Source organism: Cucurbita maxima, unplaced genomic scaffold, assembly GCF_002738345.1.
Source record: "Cucurbita maxima cultivar Rimu unplaced genomic scaffold, Cmax_1.0 Cma_Scf00032, whole genome shotgun sequence".
Classification (NCBI taxonomy): Eukaryota; Viridiplantae; Streptophyta; class Magnoliopsida; order Cucurbitales; family Cucurbitaceae; genus Cucurbita; species Cucurbita maxima.
The window spans coordinates 593,852-609,478 of NW_019272048.1; the positions used below are offsets into that span (position 1 = coordinate 593,852).

Consider the following 15,627-nt stretch of genomic DNA (forward strand, 5'->3'; position numbering starts at 1 on the left):
TTTGCACTAAAACCAGATCTTCAAAGTAAATAAGTTCGCTTTTAGTAAAACAATGTTCGGTACAAATATAAAGCCGATGACAAGCTTAAAGATAGGTTCAAGAGTGATTGTGTTTTATAGCTCAATTACAAGCCATAGAAAAAAAAAGGCAAAACTATCTATCAAAGTTTTAACCAAGTCAGGATCTATCTATAGGTGNGGGGGGGTTTGGGAAACAAACACTTGAGAAGCACCATAGAGCTGATTTCAGAATGCATTGAGTTCAGTACTTTGGAGGCGGCTGCTGTGTGGGTAGCAAGCCAAATCGCTTCTTAAGAAGAACTCTCTGCCTCGAGTATTTGTCATCAGGGGAGAAACGAGCTGCAGACAGAAAATGTACAACAGGTTATCAGGAATTCGAAACTGCAAAAACCATGACCGCATCGAAGGGATGGTATAGAAGGCAATATCTGAATTAATTGAATCAATATAGAGAACAAATGATGACATCTCTAAGGAGAAAGGTGAACAACAATTATCCTCTTCTACATGTCAACCAATGATAAATGTTGCCTGCATATATATCGACAGCCCAAATCCGTTCTCAAGAGTGTATAATTGCAATCTTCACGGTAGGCTCAGCCACAGTTAAAATAACAACTGAAATAGACCACGTATATCGTTTCAACCAATTCCCATATTACAAGAACGACAGCACAGATATTCCAGCATGGTCTTTCTCCCAATACAGATTATTGATATTTCTAATTCTGCAAATAAGAGAAACGAGATGGCCCAAAACTAGGAAGATAATGCAAAGAATTTTACCTGGATGAGCAGATTGTGCGACCAAACCTAGAGGTGATTCTTTCTGTACAAGAAAAAGGAAAATGCAAACTAGATACGTTAGCAGAAATTAGATATCAGCATAAGAAAAAGTACAAACAGTGCGGGGAATTAGCAATGTTTTATCAAGCCAGTTGAAATGTGTGTGCAGGGATTAATTCATTTGTATTTTGTTGGCGCAATGGTTTGCATTTTAAAATGTACAATTCTACCAAAAATGAAAATAAAAAGTATACCGACTCTAAAAACTCAGTACAAATCCGTTACATACAACCTGGTGCTGATAAAATACAGAAATATTGCAACCTGAACAATAAGTATGTTGTCTCTGCCTCAAAACAGGAAGAGCACAATGGTACTGTGTTCTAGTTGTCAATTGATGTCATGGAGGAAGACTAAAATGCCCTAGGAGGGAGAGAAAAGAGAGTAACACAAGAATAGGTCTGGCTCCATACCATCGAAAGAAATTGGACGTGGGAAATCACATGTCAGTGGAGTGTGTAAAAGTAACTTTGCAGATTTTTCCGATGAAAGTCCTGTTGTATATCTTACAGCACTATGACTTACATATCTTTTGGTTACAATATTAGAGTTTTACCATTCTAAATAATCGTCTAATCAAAGTGGAATTGCATCAGACATTTTTTCTTGTTACTTAATAACAGGACCACTTAGGCAATTATAGTGTATTCAGGAAAATAAGTTGATATAATTAGAATCAGGGTAAATTATGCAGGCCCCTGCAATATTTCAAAAGACTCTAATGACATATGAATTTTAAAGGGCCTCCAATTCCATCTCCAACCCCAGCTTCCACAATATTTCCATCATTTATATTGATGAAAAGAACTTTTGGAGAAATGAGACATTCATAAAATTTTATCTAAAGTTTCAGGAAACAATTTGGGATAGCGTCACTTGAGGCTAAAGATGTTCAAACGATCATCAACAGCTTCACACTATACAGGAAACAATGCCTGCTATCTCACTTCTCTCTTTGGAAAGTATTAGAAGTGCTCAATCCTCAAAAAGCGAAGGCCCAGCCAAAAGACCTGAGTTCTTTTGGAATTTTGAGACTCCGCAAGATCTTGAAAAACTTGATAAATGAGAAAGGCATTGATCTCCAGATTTAATAAGCTAACCAAATAACACCTTCCAGGAGAAACAATCACTAACTTGGATGCCAAGAAAACTGATCCCAGTTATCTACACCTTGCACATTGATCTTGAGTGGGTAGCCCATACCAGACTGTAAGCTAAGCAAGGCAAGGAATAGATTAGATGGTTGCTCTCTTCCCTCTGTCAGTCAGATATATGGGCTGTAAGCTAAGCAAGGCAAGGAATAGATTAGATGGTTGCTCTCTTCCCTCTGTCAGTCAGATATATGGGAAGAGAGACCTCTAAAGTCTCTCGGCTTTTCCAAGGATTTTTTCTTTTTATCCCCCTTTTGTAGGATGAAAGAAAAAAAAAATTAGTTCTAAGAGATCATAGTCCTTATATCTCCTAAAGCGCTTTCCAATGGAGCATATGATTGCCCCACCCAATTTACCACCAAGAATTGATGGGTCAAGCAAGCCCTAAATGAGTAAAGCCGAAGACCCCAAGAGAGTTCCCACATCAAGAGTTATCCTCTGCAGATGAGTAACTAGCTTGTCATAAGAGTTTTGCCTGAGACGAGTAGCTAGTTTGTCAAAGAAAGGCTATAAACTCCTATTTGGGTCCCAATCATTGAAAAATCCTTGAACTTAAAGGTTTCAACTTCCATTGGCACCTTGTCACCAACCCCCGCCCCCCCCAAAAAAAAAATATATATATGGTATTAGCTAGTGGGAAGGATTACATAATAGTAGCAATGAAGCTCTAGGACCTTATTTCATCCATCCCTTTTTCTTGCCGGCTGGGCCCTTACCCTATCCAGACACCATATTTGCTTGACATATTGGACTGTCTTAACAAACTCTCTTCAAGGAGAGCCCAATAATCCATTTGGCAAGCCATTGAAGAACTTCTCAGCCTCAAAACAGATCTATCCATGTCTACCAGCTTCGATATAAGCAGAAACAAAGTCCCAATAAGAATATAGCTAAAATCTCTACCAGCCCGAACAATAGAGAAAGAATGGCGTCTAATCTCTAAACTCTAAAGCCTCTCCTCCTCCATGGTCAATGGAAAGGACCAAGGTAACTCTAATCTGCCATCATGAAATGGTGAAGAAAAGAAAGGAGGATTTGAAATTCATGAGACAAAGCTCAAAGCCTTACCGCGAACTTTTTGGAAAATTGGATATTCTAAGTAAGGGTGCATTATAAATTTAGGCAATCATTTAATGGGTACAACAACAAAAATGCAACTGCACAAATGACTCGCACTTAATGATGATAGCCTACTTCAATATCAAGTGAGATCTAGCTCTAATCTTTTAAGGATGACCTGCACAAATAGAATTAATCCTATCTCCAAAACTTACAGTCAGTGACTAAATAAACTTTCATTATCTTCAAAATCAGAGAGTACATACAACACAGCTTATCTGAGACGCGGCAGACACAGTTCATGCATTTAAGATTTTTTTTCTTTTTCTTTTCAAAGGACTCAACGCCGCTAATCAATTGATGTGATATCGATGAACTTTTAAACAAAGAGCAAGAAAAAAACGAAGAAAGACAAACCTTTGTGGTGTAGACTTTGTCACCATTGTCGTTTATGTAATACATAAGATACATCGTTGCTAAACACTCAACCTGAAAAAAAAGTTAGGAGAAAAATCAATTCTTCCACAAACTTAACGCAAAATCCCTAAACACAGAAGATTTGAATAACATCCATGGATAACTGAAAGAAAAATCTACAATCCTGAATTCATATGAACGATAAACATATCCAACGAGCAGTGATAATTACCTAATATTCGAGGGTTTTGGAAATCAATACCAGAAGAAAAACCTTACCGCTTGAACAAAGGACTGGAAAATGGCGGGATACAGGAAATCACGAAGCTAGGGTTTAAAAACCTGTTTAAATCAACTGGAAAGGCTATTTTCGTCTTTTCATTTCTTTTTCCTTCTTTTTCTTAATTTTTCGGTTTTATTATAATTTAGAACAAACCTTTTGTTTTTTAGTTTGTAATAAAAAACAAAAACAAAAATATTTAAAACAAAAAGTGTTTAAAAATATTTATAAGTATTTAAAAAATAATTTTGCTTTCATTTTTTCAAAATAAATACTAAAATTTTTAGCTTGCTGTTTTTTGAATTCCTTTCAATATATTTTTTTTTCTATAAAAATTTTAATTTTTAGTTAAATTCTAAAATAATTTTTTAAATTTTTTAAATATTAACTTACAAAAATAAACTTACCAATGTTTATAAATTTAATTTTTAAAAACTACATAATTATAAGAAAAATAGATAACAAAATAAATAATCCCATAAATAAAAAAATTATAAATTTAATTTAAATTTTAAATTTCGATGTATAAATTTTTTTTTTTTTTTCACTCTATTATGTCTTTAGTAAAAATAAATAAATATTTTTGTAATTACTTAAATATTAAAATTAAACGTAAAAAAGAAATTTGAATAGTTTCCAAAAATAAAAAATTGGAGCTTATCCTTATATTTATCCGTATTCGTATTTTTGGGATATCCAAGAAGGGCAAATGAGTAAATTCGGCTCTCACAGTACAGTTGACCTTCTGGAGCAACCATTGTTCGAAGCCGCGTCTGTGTGCACCTTCGTGGTTGATGTCTTCTTCTCACCTTAATTCCAATAAATTCAATTTTGTTTGGAAATCCATTCCCGCAATTCCATTTCTTTGAATCCTCAAGCTTTCTGTGAATCAATCGCCATGTCGTTTGAGGAGGACGAAGAGACCTTCGAGCACACTCTCCTTGTTGTTCGTGAGGTTTCCGTCTACAAAATCCCTCCTCGAACCACATCCGGCGGCTGCAAATGCGGCGAGTGGCTACAATCCGACAAGATCTGGTCCGGCCGCCTTCGTGTTGCGTCCTGTAAGGACCGATGTGAGATCCGGTTGGAAGATCCGAACTCCGGTGAGCTTTTTGCTGCTTGTTTTGTTAATCCGGGTCAGAGGGAGAACTCCGTTGAGGCCGTTCTTGACTCCTCGCGATACTTCGTTTTGAAGATCGAGGACGGCCAGGGTAAGCACGCTTTTGTAGGTTTAGGTTTCGCTGAACGAAATGAAGCTTTTGATTTTAATGTGGCACTGTCCGACCATGAGAAGTATGTCAGGAGGGATCATGAGAAGGACCCGACTGGTGGCGGCAATGTCAATGAAGAGAGCCACATTGATATCCATCCTGCTGTGAATCACAGATTGAAGGTATTCATTCCCCTGGTTTTATTTTCACCGATCAATGAAGATGATTGTCTGCTGGGTTCTTGATTATGAACTGATCTGATTAATGAAATCATCTGATCCAACCATTTGGAAAACAAATCGTTCACATTGAATGTTAGGAATCACGAACCTCTACAATGGTATGATATTGTCCACTTTGAGCATTAGAAGACCCCATACAAGTGGAGATGTATTCCTTACTTATAAACCCATGATCAACCATTCGAGGTGGGAATCCTCTTCCAACAATTCTCCCCTCGAACAAAGTACACTATAGAGCCTCTCCTGAGGCCTATGGAGTCTCCCCTTTATTGAAGCTGACTTCTTCTCTGGAGCCCTCAAACAAAGTACATCCTTTGTTCCATACTTGAGTCGTTTTTTACTACACTTTTGAGGCTCACAACTTCTTTGTTCGATATTTGAGGATTCTATTGACATGACTAAGTTAAGGGCATGGCTCTGTTACCATGTTAGGAATCACGAACCTCCACAATTGTATGATATTGTCCACTTTGAGCATTAGTTTTCATGGCTTTGCTTTTGTTTTCCCCAAAACGCCTTATACCAATGGAGATGTATTCCTTATTTATAAACTCATGATCAACCCCTTAATTAGCCGATGTGGGACTCCTCTCTCTACAATCCTCAACATTGAATAGCATAGAATTACTCGTTTGAATATCCTCCAATCAAGCAAACTAATAGTTTGCAAGTAATTACTATGATTTAGTAGCTGTGAAATCATAACGTTTTATATTGGCATTGTGATTGTGCTTCTTTACAATGGGCTGGATGATAGGAAGGTGAAACAATTCGGATCAATGTGAAGCATAAACCATCTAGTGGAACTGGTATGCTATCAGCTGCTGGCTTGTCAGGGTCTGGTACTGGAAAGCCAAAAACTCTGAGTCTTGCTCCACCACCAACTGGAGCTAGGAAAATCAGTTCCCCTCTTCCACCCCCTCCAAATGATCCAGCTGCGCGGAAGTTATCTGCCAGTGCATGTCGGGATGTCGGTCGTGAAGGCAAAAGAGACAATGTAAGCAATGCGAGCGATCCTTTATCAGATCTTTCCCAACTTGAGGTATAGTGTCTACTGCTAGTTGCTCATTTCCTGACAGAGAAACATGTTTGATGAGGATAATGTTATTCTTAAGTAATATGAATTGACCCTTTAACTTACATATTATGGTTCCTCTGTCCTTTATGCACAACCCATTTAAATCTAGATTAGTTTTATGAAACACATTACTAAGTTTGATTCGACTCAAGTATTGGCTTCTCTCCTTTGTGATTGGAATTGACTGTTATCTTAGATTCTTATCGTGATATTTCACATTGGTTGGAGAGGGGAACGAAGCATTTCTTATAAAGGTACATCTCCTTAATAGGCGCATTTTAAAAACCTTGAAGGAAAGGCCAAATGGAAAAGTCCAAAGAGGACAATATTTGCTATTGATGGGCTTGGATTGTTACAAATGGTATTAGAGCCCGGCATAGGGAAGTGTGCCAGCGAGGACGTTGGGTCCCCAAGGGGGTGGATTGTGAAATCCCACGTCGGTTGGAGAGGGAACAGAGCATTCCTTATAAGGGTGCGAAAACCTCTCCCTAATAGACGCATTTTAAAAACCTTGAGAGGAAGCCCAAATGGGAAAGTCCAAAGAGGATAATATCTACTAGTGGTGGGCTTGAGCTGTTACAAATGGTAATAGAGCCAAACATTGAGCGGTGTGCCAGCGAGGATGTTAGGCTCCCAAGGGAGGTGGATTGTGAGATCCCACATTGGTTGGGAAGGAGAACAAAGCATTTCTTACAAGGGTATGAAAACTTCTTAAAAAAAAAACGCGTTTTAAAACCTCGAGGGAAAGCTTGGAAGGGAATGCTCAAAGAGGAAGTGCCTAGTGTGACGGAATTTATTGAGTTTTTCAAATGCTTGAGCTATAGCCTTATGATTCCTTATTAGAGCCGTGTGCCAGCGAGTATGTTGGAGCCCGAAGGGGGGTGGATTGTGAGATCCCACTTTGGTTGGAGAGGGGAACGAAGCATTTCTTGTAAGGGTGTGAAACCCTCTCCCTCAAAGACGCGTTTTAAAACTTTGAGGGGAAGCCTGAAAGGGAAAATCCAATGAGGAAGCACCTAGTCTGACGGAGTTTATTGAGTTTTTCAAATGCTTGAGCTATAGCCATATGATTTCTTATTTTTCGAAGATAATCTGATATTGATACACATTCTTTAGGTTCACTTAGAACATACATGAGTGCATGTATCCTTAGGAACTCATGTCAATGAACAAATCTAGAACAATTTTAACTCGTGATTCGTTGCATTTGCAGAGAAATCTTCCTTCGGCGCCGAGCTCGACAACAGCAGCAGCATCAGGATGGGCAGCATTCTGATCAAAGTAAGCTGGTGTTTGTTATTTAAAACAAAAAGTCTTAGTTTTATGTAATCTTCATTTTTTATTCCTCTTGAGGGTGAAATGAGAGGGGAGGAGGAATGAGGTGGAAGGGAAGCTATAAGTGATAATACCATATTGGAAAATAATCTTGGAATATATATGTATACTTCTCCAGTTATTTTCCCTATCTATCTTGAGTTGTCTCTTTAGCCCTTTTTGCTTATGTTCTTCATTGGCTTCATTTCATTTTTCCATTTTTCTTTTCAACTCATAAATGGATGTCCGCGTCATGTATATAATAAGGTCATGTATATAATACGGTGATAGGGATATATATGGATTGAGTTGGGTTAGAAATTTTTTTTTGACCAATTCGAAATTTTGGATTTGCTAGGTTGGTGATTGAGTTCACGAAATTATTTTTAAAAAAATTACTTTTCTACTATATATATGTTGCATTAATAATTTAAATTTCATAAAGTTTAAATATAAAATATTTACGAGTCATAACACATCACTAACATCGGTTACAAACGTCAAATATTCTTAATTCTTTTTTACAAGTAGGGTAGGTTTGAGTTGGGGTGTGACCCTATTCTCGACCAAGAAAATATCTACTTGCAAATCGAACTAAATTTTTCGATCTTCCAAAAATTCAACTCAACTCCTAACCTAACCCAATATTTATGGTTCAGGATTGGATAGTTTAGATTAATTGAGATATTGAGTCATTAGAATACCCTTAGGTAGGCCTCATTGAGCCAATAAGTTATTGAAATTACCTTGGTAAAGAAATACGAGCCTATTGTCATCTTCTAAAATGTCATTCCAAGTACACCTTTAACATGCAAGCATAAGTTTTCAAAGTGTGTTCTTTCTCTTCCCTCATGGGTTGTCTTCAAAAGTTTTAGATCTCATTTGGATGCAGAAAAAATTAGTCGAACTATCTATATTAGCCAGTTTGGTTGTGCTAAAATCGACATATATGTCGTAATGCACCTCGAATGTTATCAACAGGCACTCGTAGTCGGCTGAATTGTAACCTAATAAATATACCAGACTGGTATAATTACTTAAAAAAAAAAATTGATAACAGGAATGGAAGTAAAAGAATGTCTGGATCTTGATGGAATGGTCAGGTTTCTAGTCTTTCATGAACCGAAGGAACATTTAACTTGCAATAAACAATAAGTCTACATCTACAAATTGAAAATTTGGCTACCCATCATCCATGATCAAAGACTCTACAAATTGGATCATCCGCAATCTGCTTCCTGTTAGCTGTACACGTCTACACGATATCATTGCCCTGTAAGGCACAAGTTCGGTTAGTAAAAAAAAGAAGGAAAGAACGAAAGGAATAGTTTGACCTTTCATAAACGTTTCTAAATCATGCTATGAGTAGAAATCTGTAGAATATTGAACAAAAATTAGACCTAAAACAATATACCTGCCTCGATTTTCGTTCAAGATTCTAACGTATTTCTATTCTCAAGAGTGGTTTAGAAAAGTTTATGGAATCGACTCTTTTTTAAACAGAAACAATTCTTAACTGAGCCTACACAAAATTCCAACTGAGAAAGTCAGGAGTGGAAAAGGCCCGGAGTGATTGGTACCATGGAAGTATAAACTATCTGTGCTTAGATTACTGTTTATACTCTGCCTTCAGAACCCAGAGTGATCCACTGGGGCTTTTCTCTAATATTGCTATCTCTTTCAGCAGATTCTTAAACAAGGGCAAATCATTTGAGGGTATCCTCTGCTTAAAATGCTGTACAATACTGGCTGAATCAGCGGATCCGCCTCTTTGTTGAATAAACGTACATATCTGCCGAATCAATACTTCGGGTTGTACTCCAGAAAGGTTCTTCGATGATCGAGAAGAACCGACACCGGCACCTCGTACGTTGTTTGAACTACTTGAAGGAGCTGGTTGATGATGTTCAAGCCCGGCGCTTAATGCTCTTTCTTGGTTTCCTCTGATTTTAGCCAGAAGCTCAGCTGAAGATAAGGCCTTTCCGGAAGATGTTCCAGCTGCAAGGCCATTTAAATGGCTAGCTCCATTTCTTGATGCTTCATCTGGAGATTTGGATTTGTTGTTTACCAGAGAGTTAACGGTTGAACCAAACTTTCGACGCACAGACGATGGTGCACCAGCGGTTCCAGCTTTTCCAGTCCATGTTGGAACTGAGACACTCTCATTACTTCGCAGAATTCTCGACTGGCGCAATGCCTCGGCTGCTCTACGTGCAACTTGAGAAGCTTGCTCCTCTAGTCGTATCTTCTCCCCATCATCAGCGTTAACAATGATATCATGATTAACGGCACTCTGCATATCGAGAAGGATGTAAAGCAAACCACAAGAAAGAGGAGGAAAAACAAAGACAAAACAACTGTACAGAAAATTTCAGCTATCTCAACTGTGGTCATCAAGACTAAGGACCAGTTTACAAAGTCATTCCAAACAAACTCTAACAATACACGTGAAAATGCATATAAAAGATCAAAAAAAAAAGGAGAGACTTACATGAATACCATGCGCATCAAAGAGGCTCTTCAAGATATTTTCGTCTTCGTCTGCTCCACGACCCTGACCCATCTCTACAGAATCATCTCTTCCAGAAGTTTCAGTCTCTGATTTGCATGGTTTTTCATCAGCAGAATCTGTATACGATACAGAGCCACGGCCAATTTTTTGCTCATCCTTCTCATTTTTCTGAACGCCAACAACATTTACACTATCGGTCAACTCACTGAAAATATTTGACGTTTCTGTCGATCCATCCACCGCATCCTCGTTCAGTGTAAAGAGATCTTTCATGTCTCTAGCCTTAAAGAACCTTCTCTGCTGTGGGTTTTTTAAGATCTTATTAGTGAGAAAATGTTTATATATCTGTCGATGGTACACTTTCTCCTCTATAGTTCCACGAGTGATCAATCTATACACTGTCACATCTCGCTGTTGACCAATACGCCAAGCACGCTCCCTTGCCTGTAATCGGAAAAATCAATGACAAAATTAGACTCGAATCGCTTGAATATAATAATGTAAAGTTCTCACCCTGTAGCAGAGAATAGGAACAAAATCTTCCATAATATTGTAATAAGCAGAAGAATATAAAAGATGCTGACTTCTAAACTGCAAGAGGGGCAGTACAGTAGTTCAACATAGTTTTCCTGGTTTAAACAAAGTGATGAACCTCAAACAAACGTTACCGAACAGGTCTCGAACAACTACTTCCATAGATTAAAACAGAAAATCAGAAACATGACATATTACCTGCATGTCGGTTGATGGATTCCAATCAGGGTCGAAGATTATAACCCTATCTGCTCCAGTTAAGTTGGTTCCTAGACCACCAACCTTGGTTGTTAAAATAAAAACAAACACCTCACATGAATTGTTGAATTCATCAATCAAGGCCATTCTCTGTTTGACAGGAGTACCACCATCCATCCTCCTGTAAGTATAACCACCTCCAACCATAAATCTCTCTAAAATGTCAAGCATCTGTTGGGTCTGCGCGAAAAGAAGAACACGATGACCTTGTTCCTTCCAGACCTTCAGCACTTGCTCAACTACCTTCATTTTTCCACTACGTTCAGGATTCCCATAGTCGGGATTTTGGAAAGAGTGTTCTCTCTCGAGTAGATCTGGGTGGTTGCAAATTTTACGCATTACATCAATTCCAGAAAGAGAATTTCTATTCCCATCCAAAATACTTTCCACTTCAGAGCTTGCAAGGAATGCTCTATAGACAGAACGTTGCTCAGAAGTTAGACTGCAGAAGAGAACGTGTTCGGTTTTCTTTGGCAAATGTGCATTCACATCAGCTTTCATCCTTCTAAGAAGATAGGGCATAATTAAGTCACGAAGAACGACAGCGCACCTGCATAATGATAACATAAAAGGTAGGTAATGTTAAGCCACTGAAGGAGAAGGGAGAGAGCACACGAGATCAAAGAACTACCTCCATCCCCTTTTTCCATTAAAACGTCTTTTAAGTATCATCATGATAAACCCGCCCCGTATAACTACCAGCATCATAGCTCAATTAGTAAGCCCACAAGGAATTTGTAATCGTTAGTAACTCTCCTAAAGGCCGAAGATTCAAAACAAAGTACACTTACAAATTCTAAACATTTACCAGAAAAGAGGCAGAAACGAGGGGAAAACAATAAAAATAAGAACTCAAACGTTGACAAAAATTTCACAACATTTACCTATATGCAGTTGATACTTGCAATGGAGAGGCATTAGCATAGCCACCAACAGATATAGGAACTGCAAACTCTGCTTCAAATACAGGCAACACTCCCAACTTCCCAGGGAAAACAAAATCAAACAAGGACCACAACTCAGTCAATTTGTTCTGAATTGGAGAACCCGTCATGATTATGCGATGTACTGTCTGCAGCTGCTTGCAAACTAAAGTGACTTCAGCATTTGGATTTCGAATACGATGACCTTCATCCAGGACTGCATACCCCCATTCAATGTCAAGCAACTTCCCACCTAACAGTCGTAGTTGTTCATAAGTGGTAATGAGCATACCGGATTCTGACCTCAAAACACGGTTTATCAAGGAATCCCATTTTTTTGTGCCTTTGGACTGTGAGTTTTTCCCATAATCACTTTCCTCTGAATCTTCACTTTCATCACTTTCATAAGATTTCTCTCGCATCTTCCTGTATGTGGGATCATGAGCAGAATCATGAAGGATTTCCACCAAAAGGTCCGGGCACCATTTCCGTGCCTCCCTCTTCCACTGTCTAACTAGTGTAACAGGGCAGACGATGATGCTTGGTTTATAAATGTTACTGAAATGTAATGCACCTAAAAAGGCCAAGACCTGGACCGTTTTCCCAAGGCCCATCTCATCTCCAATAATTCCACCAGCCCTTTGGCAGTGCAATTCCCATAACCACTGGACCCCAACTTTTTGGTAATCAAAGAGCTGATCAAATATGCTCTGAGGAATTTTCAGCCCGCCTTCAAGCGTTACAGAAGAAGATTCGTGAACATCATCTTCTAAATCTCCTGAATTTTCTCTTTCAGAACCTGATGTATGTAAACCATCTGACATATTCTCTGCAACATGAATAACACAATCAGGTACAAATAAAAATGTTCTTCGAAACATATCCTAAGCTAAAGATGATGTAATAAAACTAACAATCAGTGACATACTCATTCAGCAAAACACTCCACGGTGAAGATCAATGCTATATTACAACAAATTTTCAACTAAGTAAGATAGATGCTGGTAACAGCCTGACTTCATGCATGTAACTATCAAAAAAAGTACAGAAGGAAGTAAATCTTCTCAACTAACTAACTCCAATAGATCTATGAAATTTTTCTAGTATTTTGCAAACATCTGAATATGAGGCTAAGAGGACTTGACAATAATAGCTAATTCATTTCCAGATGATTGCTATTATGCAACTGCCATAGAATGCTATTCATTGAAGCGTCATTGAGGAATATACTGTCCAATACTCATCTTTGACAACTAGGCAGAATGAGTTTGAGGACCAAATTATAAACGAAAAGAGGAAATAGTAACTAAAAGAATCCTGAAACATGAGAGTATTATTCCCATTCACAAGTCCACAATAAGCCAATTAAACATATCAAGTCTTCAAGGGCTTCAGTTGACGCCTTGTGGTACTCTAGTTGCAGAAGGACAACAAATTTAGCCTTCTTAGATCACAGAGAAGATGACAACTAGACCAGAGGCTAGAAAAGTATATTCAATACAATTAATTGACAACAAGGTTAAGAATTTAGACGTCAAATCATGTAAAAGATACAATTGCCAACCATAGAATCAAGGAAACCGCCAAATGAACTTCGAGAGAATAAGTGTAGAACAACCATGAGCTAAATAAGGGACATACCAGCAGCTTCCTCGTCTCTTTCCTCCATGGCAATTTGTTTTCTGTATTTTTTGTCTGGCAAAGGCCGTCTAGTCTTTTTGCATTTTATTTTTTTTGTAGCTTTGTCTTCTGCAGAGAGGGGAACCTTTGCAGGTTTTTTTAACCTGTAAAAAGGACGAGTTGGCGGATCAAGCTTCGGCAAATCTTCCGGATCAAGCAATTTAGTGGTCGGTCGAGCTTGTGCAGCCACTGACATTGACTGGACGGCTTTAGCAACACTGTCAGAAGCAAAGTCATCATTTTCCTCTTCTTCCCCCTTTACTTCAGGCCTTGATTGCCCGGCGTTCTGAAGACTTGATTGCCCAGGGTTCTGAAGACGGCGCTCAAAGCCCTTTAGCTTGTGAAATGGTGTTAAAATTCCCTTCCGCACCAATTCATCTCTTTCCTAAGACAAAGAATGAAAGTTACACCCTTGTCACATAACTTTTTTTTTTCCAATCTCAAATGTAAAAAGCTATTTCAACAGATACAGAAGACTTGTTAAGCATCTTACAGAGAATAGCATTTGAAAACAGTTTAACTCACTGTTTCAACAAAGCCCACAGTGGCTGCATCCAAAGCTGCATCAAAATCGTTATCTTCGTCAAATGACACAACTTTCAACCTCTTTTCTCCATTTTTTCCTGATTTCTTAACCTCTTTAGACTTTCTTTTAGGTTTTGATCTGTCCTTGACTATCTCCAATAATGTCTCGGCATGCTTGTCGTTCAAATGGGAAAGTTCTTTCTTCAACTGCTGTTGGGTTTTCTTCAAGCTTCTTAGCCTGTCAACAGCCAGTGCATGCTGAAGGCCATCTGCAGAAGCTGAAACACCGTCCTCTTCACGCCCATACTCCTGAGGGTCAGCACCAACATGAGAATGTTGCTCATTTCTTTCAAGTTTCTTCCCTGATTCCACTGTCGATGCAACAGCATCGATCTCGTATTCAACAGCCCTAAGCTTCTGATGGAGCAGCACATGACTGGCAGAAGGTAAATCAGTGGTATCTAACTTCTCACAGGCGTTCTCTTCCGCAATTCCTCCAACATCAGCACCATTCTCACTATTCTTTTTTGCCTTCAATACAAAAACAAATCATTCAATGATGTTAACTGCAATAAGTTCATAACTGATTTCCAGTTGAAACTCAGGAGCTGCATACTGAGTTCAATTTCATGTAAAACAGCTAGAACCATAAGTTAATTTCAGCACTGATGTACTAAATCGACAACTCACATTTTTCTCTAGGCAATCAAAAAGATAATCTAATTACCCAAAACCATTATGAACCTAAACAGTAAAATCGTGACACGCTACACACGAAAAATTAAGCGAATTTTGCTAAGAACTCCGGTCACTACCTCCTCTATCAAGTCCCGCTCTATATCCTCCGGATTAGCAGACGTCACACCCAAGCTGTTCAGAAAAATCCGATCCTCCTCTTCCTCCATCGCATCAAATACGCAAGTTCACACAACGCATTGCACTGTACAGCCAATACCAAAACCTACCAAACAAAACTAAAGCGCATCAAATCCACAACATTCACTCCCATAGTCGACAAAACTTCGCATCTAACATGTTCGTTCATACTTAAATGCTCAAACCGACCAATGAGACAAAGTTGAAACCTGAATTGGAAGCGCCGTGAAGCAACCAGCGGAGAACTAACTCCAATTCGATCAAACAAAAAAATTAAAGGCAAAATAGGATGTAGAAATCTCTGTAAATAGCGTATCAGAGAGATGAGCGAAGGAATCCGATTTCTTGACTATGAATCGGAAGATCGCGGGATTCCCTGAAACCTAAATTAAGGCCCGTCGCCGCCTCCGACTGGCCGCAGTTTTTCAAACATTTCTTCAGCTTTTATTTTTAATTTAATTTATTAATTTATTAATTTATTTAAACAAGCATTGACGGCTCGTCGCTCTGACCAGAAACAAACTTGGGGGCACGGCTTGTGTTTGTGGCTAACGTGAGCTCTTAGCCATCGTCTCCTAACGTGCGCGCCTCAATCATAAATTATATTAATATCATATTAAATATTATTTTTTTTTTTTTAAATACCCCTCAAACTTCAAAAAATAAAATAAAATCTTAAAAAATGCATAAGTTACAAATT

The 15,627-nt window shown here is 38.3% G+C and overlaps 3 protein-coding genes across 9 annotated transcripts; 1 reads left to right on the forward strand and 2 right to left on the reverse strand.

Moving 5' to 3' along the window:
- LOC111467025 (H/ACA ribonucleoprotein complex subunit 3-like protein) lies at positions 1-3,858 on the reverse strand. 2 transcript variants are annotated; one of them, XM_023111790.1, is made up of 4 exons: positions 3,774-3,858; positions 3,495-3,566; positions 808-850; positions 1-360 (listed from the first exon to the last, which is right to left on the reverse strand). In XM_023111790.1, exons 2-4 carry the CDS (start codon positions 3,546-3,548, stop codon positions 263-265), a joined length of 195 nt encoding a protein of 64 aa, XP_022967558.1. In that variant the 5' UTR covers positions 3,549-3,566; positions 3,774-3,858; the 3' UTR covers positions 1-262. The 2 variants fall into 2 exon arrangements, with proteins under 2 accessions (XP_022967558.1, XP_022967559.1); XM_023111791.1 differs by having other exon boundaries at positions 3,727-3,818.
- Positions 3,859-4,539: 681 nt separating this feature from the next.
- Positions 4,540-7,796, forward strand: LOC111467022 (uncharacterized protein At1g03900-like). Of its 2 annotated transcripts, none has more exons than XM_023111788.1 (3): positions 4,540-5,167; positions 5,985-6,224; positions 7,519-7,796. In XM_023111788.1, the coding sequence occupies exons 1-3, from the start codon at positions 4,673-4,675 to the stop codon at positions 7,579-7,581; spliced, it is 798 nt and encodes a 265-aa protein (XP_022967556.1). In that variant the 5' UTR covers positions 4,540-4,672; the 3' UTR covers positions 7,582-7,796. The 2 variants fall into 2 exon arrangements, with proteins under 2 accessions (XP_022967556.1, XP_022967555.1); XM_023111787.1 differs by having other exon boundaries at positions 4,543-5,167; positions 5,985-6,269.
- Positions 7,797-8,569: 773 nt separating this feature from the next.
- LOC111467020 (protein CHROMATIN REMODELING 8-like) lies at positions 8,570-15,386 on the reverse strand. 5 transcript variants are annotated; one of them, XR_002714472.1, is made up of 9 exons: positions 15,137-15,386; positions 14,867-15,012; positions 14,052-14,582; positions 13,488-13,911; positions 11,808-12,675; positions 10,864-11,473; positions 10,111-10,575; positions 9,137-9,912; positions 8,570-8,892 (listed from the first exon to the last, which is right to left on the reverse strand). XR_002714472.1 is itself a non-coding variant. In XM_023111784.1 (9 exons), exons 2-8 carry the CDS (start codon positions 14,954-14,956, stop codon positions 9,229-9,231), a joined length of 3,672 nt encoding a protein of 1,223 aa, XP_022967552.1. In that variant the 5' UTR covers positions 14,957-15,012; positions 15,137-15,386; the 3' UTR covers positions 8,570-8,892; positions 9,200-9,228. The 5 variants fall into 5 exon arrangements, 4 of the variants coding, with proteins under 4 accessions (XP_022967552.1, XP_022967550.1, XP_022967551.1 ...); XM_023111784.1 differs by having other exon boundaries at positions 9,200-9,912; XM_023111782.1 differs by lacking the exon at positions 8,570-8,892 and having other exon boundaries at positions 8,939-9,912.
- Between the last annotated feature and the right edge of the window lie 241 nt (positions 15,387-15,627).